Genomic DNA, 8,572 nt, shown 5'->3' with positions numbered 1-8,572 from the left:
TATAGGATGCCCTTTGCCTGCACTATGTGCCCCTTTTTATAGGGTGCTCCTTTGCTTGTACTATGGGCTCCCGTTTGTAGGATGCCTCTTCCCTGCACTATGTGCCCCTATTTATAGGATGCCCCTTCCCTGCACTATGTGCCCCTGGCTCTATGTGCCCCTATTTATAGGATGCCCCTTCCCTGCACTAGTGCCCCTGGCTCTATGTGCCCCTATTTATAGTATGCCCCTTGCCTGCACTACATGCATCTGGCTCTATGTGCCCCTATTTATAGGATGCCCCTTCCCTGCACTAGTGCCCCTGGCTCTATGTGCCCCTATTTATAGTATGCCCCTTGCCTGCACTACATGCATCTGGCTCTATGTGCCCCTATTTATAGGATGCCCCTTCCCTGCACTATGTGCCCCTGGCTCTATGTGCCCCTATTTATAGGATGCCCCATCCCTGCACTATGTGCCCCTGGCTCTATGTGCCCCTATTTATAGTATGCCCCTTGCCTGCACTACGTGCCTCTGGCTCTATGTGCCCCTATTTATAGGATGCCCCTTCCCTGCACTATGTGCCTCTGGCTCTATGTGCCCCTATTTATAGTATGCCCCTTGCCTGCACTACGTGCCTCTGGCTCTATGTGCCCCTATTTATAGGATGCCCCTTCCCTGCACTATGTGCCTCTGGCTCTATGTGCCCCTATTTATAGGATGCCCCTTCCCTGGCTCTATGTGCCCCTATTTATCGGATGCCCCTTCTCTGCACTATGTGCCCCTGGCTCTATGTGCCCCTATTTATAGGATGCCCCTTCCCTGCACTATGTGCCCCTGGCTCTATGTGCCCCTATTTATAGGATGCCCCTTCCCTGCACTGTGCCCCTGGCTCTATGTACCCCTATTTATCGGATGCCCCTTCCCTGCACTATGTGCCCCTGGCTCTATGTGCCCCTATTTATAGGATGCCCCTTCCCTGCACTATGTGCCCCTGGCTCTATGTGCCCCTATTTATAGGATGCCCCTTCCCTGCACTGTGCCCCTGGCTCTATGTGCCCTATTTATAGGATGCCCCTTCCCTGCACTAGTGTCCCTGGCTCTATGTGCCCCTATTTATAGGATGCCCCTTGCCTGCACTATGTGCCCTTTTTTATAGGGTGTCCCTTTGCTTGCACTATGGGCTCCTTTTTATAGGATACCCCTTGCCTGCACTATGTGCCCCTGGCTCTATGTGCCCCTATTTATAGGATGCCCCTTCCCTGCACTATGTGCCCCTGGCTCTATGTGCCCCTATTTATAGTATGTCCCTTGCCTGCACTATGTGTCCCTGGCTCTATGTGCCCCTATTTATAGGATACCCCTTGCCTGCACTATGTGCCCCTGGCTCTATGTGCCCCTATTTATAGGATGCCCCTTCCCTGCACTATGTGCCCCTGGCTCTATGTGCCCCTATTTATAGGATGCCCCTTCCCTGCACTATGTGCCCCTGGTGGGTTGTATGGTGCAATGCTCTGCAGTCTGCCCTCTATGGCACCCGGCTTTGTTGTGCAATGCTCTGCTTGCGTCAGTTTGTGCTCTGCAAGAAAACAGCCCTTAGAAAAATAGGAAGCCGGTGGTTATTTTAGCCCCTGCAGAGTCTCATCCCACACAGAGGAAATGAACAATATCAGAAAAACGGATCCTGGTTATCAGAGGCCGAGTGTTTCCTGAATGTGTCTGTATTGAGGATGTCGATAAAATAATCAACAGTGCGCACAATTCCGAGGAAGAGGCGGCAGGAAAGCACCAACAGCTCCGGGCCAGATTTACTGCTATCAAGAGCGCAAGGCTTCCTGTATGGAGGAAGGGACAGCTGCGACCACCACTGCGACCCCCGGGACCACTGCAGGCTCCAGCCCCCGGGACCACTGCAGGCTCCATCCCCCGGGACCACTGCAGGCTCCAGCCCCCGGGACCACTGCAGGCTCCAGCCCCCGGGACCACTGCAGGCTCCAGCCCCCGGGACCACTGCAGGCCCCAGCCCCCGAGACCACTGCAGGCTCCAGCCCCCGGGACCACTGCAGGCTCCAGCCCCCGAGACCACTGCAGGCTTCAGCCCCCGAGACCACTGCAGGCTCCAGCCCCCGAGACCACTGCAGGCTCCAGCCCCCGGGACCACTGCAGGCTCCAGCCCCCGGGACCACTGCAGGCTCCAGCCCCCGGGACCACTGCAGGCTCCAGCCCCCGGGACCACTGCAGGCTCCAGCCCCAGGGACCACTGCAGGCTCCATCCCCCGAGACCACTGCAGGCTCCAGCCCCCGGGACCACTGCAGGCTCCAGCCCCCGGGACAAGCTACAACCTAGCATCATCCTCTGGTCATGTCCATCATCCGATCACCAACAATCTAATGAATACAAGCACCATGTTGTCACTGCCCTGGTTATGTTTGGTAGGAATCTCATCAGACTTCCTGGTGGCCTTGAGAAGAGAAAAAAATATGGCCACCTGCAAAAAGAATTTGTCACTATGAAGACAAATCGTAAACAAATTGTACAAGCGATTTTATTTATAATGTACAACTTAACTATTGCAATTTACATTGCTTGAAAATTCGGCTCGGTCTACGATTGTGAAAGACAGACCACCAACCACGGAGCATGGCAGATCTGATCAATGCTTACACTGGGGTAAAGGCGACCACACTGATTGCATCAATCATTTCGTCATCACAGACACATTAGTGATCGAGGCTGTCATTAGACAGAAGAATGATGCTCTTATCTACAGCTAGATGAAAGGATACAAGTGTAATGTATAGATACAGAGATAAAAGGAGATATTTTGAGAGATATTATATAAATTAATGAAGATGTATATATATATATATATATATATATATATATAAATATATACACACCTATGTATTTATATATATAAAGATAGAAATACACATATATTTTATACATAATATATCAAAACTGACACATTTATAGATAAATAGATATATAGACAGATGGACCAAATAAGATAGATAAATATAATTGTATATATATATACATTTTCAATCTGTATATATATATATATATATATATATATATATATATATGGATAGATAAATGGATAGATAAACGGATGAATACAAGATATAGATAATATACATTTTGATAAATGCTATATAAATTTAATATATATATATATACACACACACACACAGATCGATGGAATTAGAGATGTAATTAGCAATGGAGGGATAAAATTGACATAAGCAGATGGATGATAGACAGATAAATCGTAGATAGATAGAAGAGGATAGATAGACGGATGGATAGAAAAGGATAGATAGATAAGGATAGATAGAGGGATAGAAGAGGATAGATAGATAGATAAGGATAGATAGAGGGATAGAAGAGGATAGATAGATAGATAAGGATAGATAAGGATAGATAAATAGATAGATAGATAGATAGATAGATAGATGCAAACAGTGGAACAGCACAATAAATAGGGCATTATGCGTGCAGGGCCTTCGAAACAAAAAAATCCTGTTATCATATAAACAAAAAGAAAGAAAGAAAGGCAGCACCCCACAAATATGTAAGGAAAAAAGTGGACAGTAATTAGACCACGGACTATTTAACGTCTGGTTGTTTCCTGACATATTTTTGGGGTGCTGCCTTTCTTTGTTTCCTGGATAGATGGCTACCGATAGATAGACAGATAGATACATAGATGACATATAATAGAGTAAAGAGCTGTCCCCTGAGGAGACCTCATTTTGGGACACGTGTAGGAGATCGGCTGGTTTTTATATATATATATATATATATATATATATATATATACTCACACACACATAATAATTGGCCATTATGTATTATCTGTGTGTATATATAAATATAATTTTTATATATATATATATATATATATATATATATATATATATATATATATATATATACACACACAGGTAATGCATAACGGCCAATTATTATGATTCTTTCTGAAAAATCCTCATTATGATTATAGGGATTTTACTATCACACCCCAATGTAATAATGTCATTTTCAAGTCCTTATACGAGAGGAAGGTACGACAAGAAGGGAACATTCGCAGAAATGATGGAGTGATGGGATCTGTCTCCTCATTTACATTATTTTATTCCATGGATCTTCAGATGCTTATTGTAAAGTAATAAATTGTCCGATGTCGCTCAGCTTAATTAACGACTAACAGGTATTTGTATAGTTAAAAAGTTCTGCCTGAAACGATAAAGTAGAAATGTCCCTCTCCCAGAAGACACGACCATTATCGGTAGGGGTCGTGCGATGGTCGGGTGTGTGCACACAGTGGGCCTTGGCTGTTTCCCTCTGACAGATTAGATCGGTTTTCTTCGCTGAAGTTCTGCGGTTACTTTGACTTCAAACTAAAGTTTCAGAGAATCAGAAATCAAATCAGCCGCAAAGAAAAAACAAAGATTTCGATTCTTTCTTATTGCAGAAACAAATAAATAAATCAAGCCATCTGTGAGTGAGCTGTATGAGGATATGAGGATGGGGCATTGTCTCGGTGCCCATAGGAGCTGCTCAGGGATGGGCACTAGATGCAATGTGGCCCCCGTGCAGATACTTTTATGGACATTTAAACAGTGACATAAAATGCATCTTCTCTAACTAATCTAGCTGATAACAGAGAATAATAGCATGCAAAGAACATGACAGATCATTTAGGGCATGACAAACTTTATAAAGGAGTTTTAGCTGCAGCCACGACTTACCCAGGGGGTCGTGCCTGAGGAGGGCGTGGGTGTATTCACTCATCGGCCTGGAGAAGGGGTACAGGGGGCTCTGGAAGGTGCCGGCTCCATAGGACGCTGCCAGCGCGGCCGGGTGGGTGAAGGCCGGGTGGATCGGGGTGGGCTCGTACACGGGGGTCCTGTATGTGGTCACCAGGCTGGTGAAGGAGGAGTTGGCGGAGGGCAGGGTCGGGGTCGGCAGCGCCGCTGTGCCGTTAGATGCCGCATTCCTCCCCAGTATATCATCGATGTAGAAGGGAGTGGGGTGCACGGGCTGCAGAGGGGTGGGCGCGTACAGGGGCACACTGAGGGCCATGCCCGGGGGCCCGGAGTGCTGCTGGTACTGCATGCTCCAACCCTCCACACAGGTCTGCCCGATCTGCCAGACACACCGGGCTTATGTGCACAGTGACATCCACAGCCCCAGCACCCTCCATAGACGTCTATGGGAGGGGGCGGCTCTCTGCGGCGTCTTAACACTTCCTGCCCTGTCCCTCCTCCATCTCATTGGAGGGGGAACTACGCCCAGCACTGGCATACTCACGTTGTAAGTAAAGTCCATGGTGGTCCAATCATTGGCAGGTAACAATCTGCCACCAAATCTCAGGCTGCAGACAAGATCGATACCTGCACCCCTGCCCCATCCTGGACAGACCCCAGCATCCGGGGAGACACCGGGGAAATGCCACAGCTATCAGGCAGATACACAGTATATACCATAGTGACAGCTGAGACACAAAGTATATACTGTACAGCTGAGATACAAAGTATATACTACAGCTGAGATACAAAGTATATACTATACGGCTGAGATACAAAGTATATACTATACGGCTGAGATACAAAGTATATACTAGAGCTGAGATACAAAGTATATACTATACGGCTGAGATACAAAGTATATACTATACGGCTGAGATACAAAGTATATACTATACGGCTGAGATACAAAGTATATACTATACGGCTGAGATACAAAGTATATACTATACGGCTGAGATACAAAGTATATACTAGAGCTGAGATACAAAGTATATACTATACGGCTGAGATACAAAGTATATACTATACGGCTGAGATACAAAGTATATACTAGAGCTGAGATACAAAGTATATACTATACGACTGAGATACAAAGTATATACTAGAACTACAGCTGAGACACAAAGTATATACTATAATTACAGCTGAGATACAAAGTATATACTATACGGCTGAGACACAAAGTATATACTAGAACTACAGCTGAGACACACAGTATATACTAGAACTACAGCTGAGATACAAAATATATACTATACAGATGAGATACAAAGTATATACTATAATTACAGCTGAGATACAAAGTATACACTATAACTACAGCTGAGATACAATGTATACACTATAACTACAGCTGAGACACAAAGTATATACTATAACTACAGCTGAGATACAATGTATACACTATAACTACAGCTGAGATACAATGTATACACTATAACTATAGCTGAGATACAAAGTATATACTATAATTACAGCTGAGATACAAAGTATATACTATAATTACAGCTGAGACACAAAGTATATACTATAATTACAGCTGAGATACAATGTATACACTATAACTACAGCTGAGATACACAGTATATACTATATTTACAGCTGAGATAAAGTATATACTAAAATTACAGCTGAGATACAAAGTTTCTACTATAGCTACAGCTGAGATACACAGTATATACTATATTTACAGCTGAGATAAAGTATATACTAAAATTACAGCTGATATATAAAGTATATACCATAATAACAGCTGAGATACAAAGTATATACTATAATTACAGCTGGGAAACTCAGTATATATTATAATTACTAATGAGATACAAAGTAAATACTTTAACTACATCTGAGATACAAAGTATATACTATAGTTAATGCTGAGCTACAAAGTATACATTATAATACAGCTGAGATACAATGCATACACTATAGTTACAGCTGAGATACATAGTATAGACTATAATTACTAATTAGATACAATATATAAACTAATATTATCAATAATGTAATAATCTGTGACCAGTTATTACTATGGTGATACAATGTAAATTCTATAACTACTAGGGAGATACAATATATGTAATATTACTCCTGAGTTACAATTTTTATACAATTACTGCTAGAAATACAATGTACATACTACTATTACTATTATTTACTACTATTACCACTGATATAAACCTTTGCACAATTATAACCACTCTGATATAATATTATTAATATTGCTCAGATACCATGCATGTACTAGTATTACAACTGATATATAATCTGTGTACAATTATTACCACTGAGATACAATGTATATACTATAATTACTACTCAGATACAATGCCTGTACTGCTATTACTAGTGAATTGTAATCTATATACAATTATTACCACTGAGATACAATGTATATACTATAATTACTACTCAGATACAATGCCTGTACTGCTATTACTAGTGAATTGTAATCTATATACAATTATTACCACTGTGATACAAGTTATATACAATCATTACTAGAGATATCATGAATATACTTGCATTTCCACTAAATTATAATCTATATACAGTTATTAGCACTGTGCACTGTATTTACTATTAATACCATTAAGATTCCATTTATTACCTAGCGATACAATGAATTTATTACTATTACTTCTGAGATACAATAGATGTACAATTATTGATAAAGATAAAATATTTATACTGAAATGACCACTGATAAACCATATGCACAAAATTATTATTTGTGTAATATAATGTATATACTACTCATCTACCAGACATATACTTCTATTACCACTGAATTATAACCTATGTGCATTTATCACTACTAATATAGAAGGTATATAATATTATCACTGGAAATGCAGTGTGACTGCTGCCATTACCACTGAATTATGTAAAGTGCTGTGGAATTAATAGCTCTATTAAATAAATAAATTATATATACATATATTATATATATATATATATGTGTGTGTGTATTTTATATATATATATATATATATATATATATATATATATATATATATGTATATATATATATATATATATATATATATATATATATATATATATATATATATATACATATATATTTATTTATTTTTACTAGCCCTGGGCTCTACTATTATTTACTATTATTGCTAGAGAAACAATGTATTTGCTATTAATATCACTGGATTATGCATTATTATTATTACTGGAAATACAATGGATACAACACTATTAACACTGATATATATCTGTATATAGTTAATTAGAGGGTTATGAGTTTACTGATGAACATATTTTTATTACCATTGAGATACAATGCATATACTATTAATAACACTGAAGAATAACCTGTATACAATTATTAGGACTGTGATACAATGTATATACTATACTGTATGTAGTGATCAAATACAATATATGTAGTGTTAGCCCCAATATATAATCTTTACATAATTATTACTACTGAGAAAGAATGCATATGTTATTATGTGTATACTACTATTACCACTGCTATATAACCTATGCACTGTGATACAATGTATATAGTATCTTTATTATGTAGTTACAATGTATGCATACTATTATCATATACATTGAACTTAATGTCATTGTGATATTGTATGTACACAAATATATTATTATAACTGAACTATGAAATATTATTACCATTGAAATTCAATTTATGCTGATGTATGTAAAACATTGTGGAATTAATGACGCTATAGTGAATAAATATTATTACAGTATTATTATTATTTTTATTATTATTTTCAGCATCATCATTATTATT

The 8,572-nt window shown here is 39.8% G+C and overlaps 1 protein-coding gene across 1 annotated transcript in view; it reads right to left on the bottom strand.

Moving 5' to 3' along the window:
- Positions 1 to 5,163, bottom strand: part of HHEX (hematopoietically expressed homeobox) — a 21,714-nt gene extending 16,551 nt beyond the window's left edge. The window contains exon 1 of the mRNA XM_075352290.1: positions 4,738 to 5,163. Within this exon, the coding sequence (XP_075208405.1) occupies positions 4,738 to 5,104 (367 nt within the window). The 5' untranslated portion in view covers positions 5,105 to 5,163. The remainder of the gene's footprint in view (positions 1 to 4,737) is intronic.
- Positions 5,164 to 8,572: the final 3,409 nt, after the last annotated feature.

The sequence above is a fragment of the Anomaloglossus baeobatrachus genome, chromosome 5, assembly GCF_048569485.1.
Source record: "Anomaloglossus baeobatrachus isolate aAnoBae1 chromosome 5, aAnoBae1.hap1, whole genome shotgun sequence".
NCBI classification, from domain to species: domain Eukaryota; kingdom Metazoa; phylum Chordata; class Amphibia; order Anura; family Aromobatidae; genus Anomaloglossus; species Anomaloglossus baeobatrachus.
This window is presented reverse-complemented; position numbering and strand designations above follow the sequence as displayed.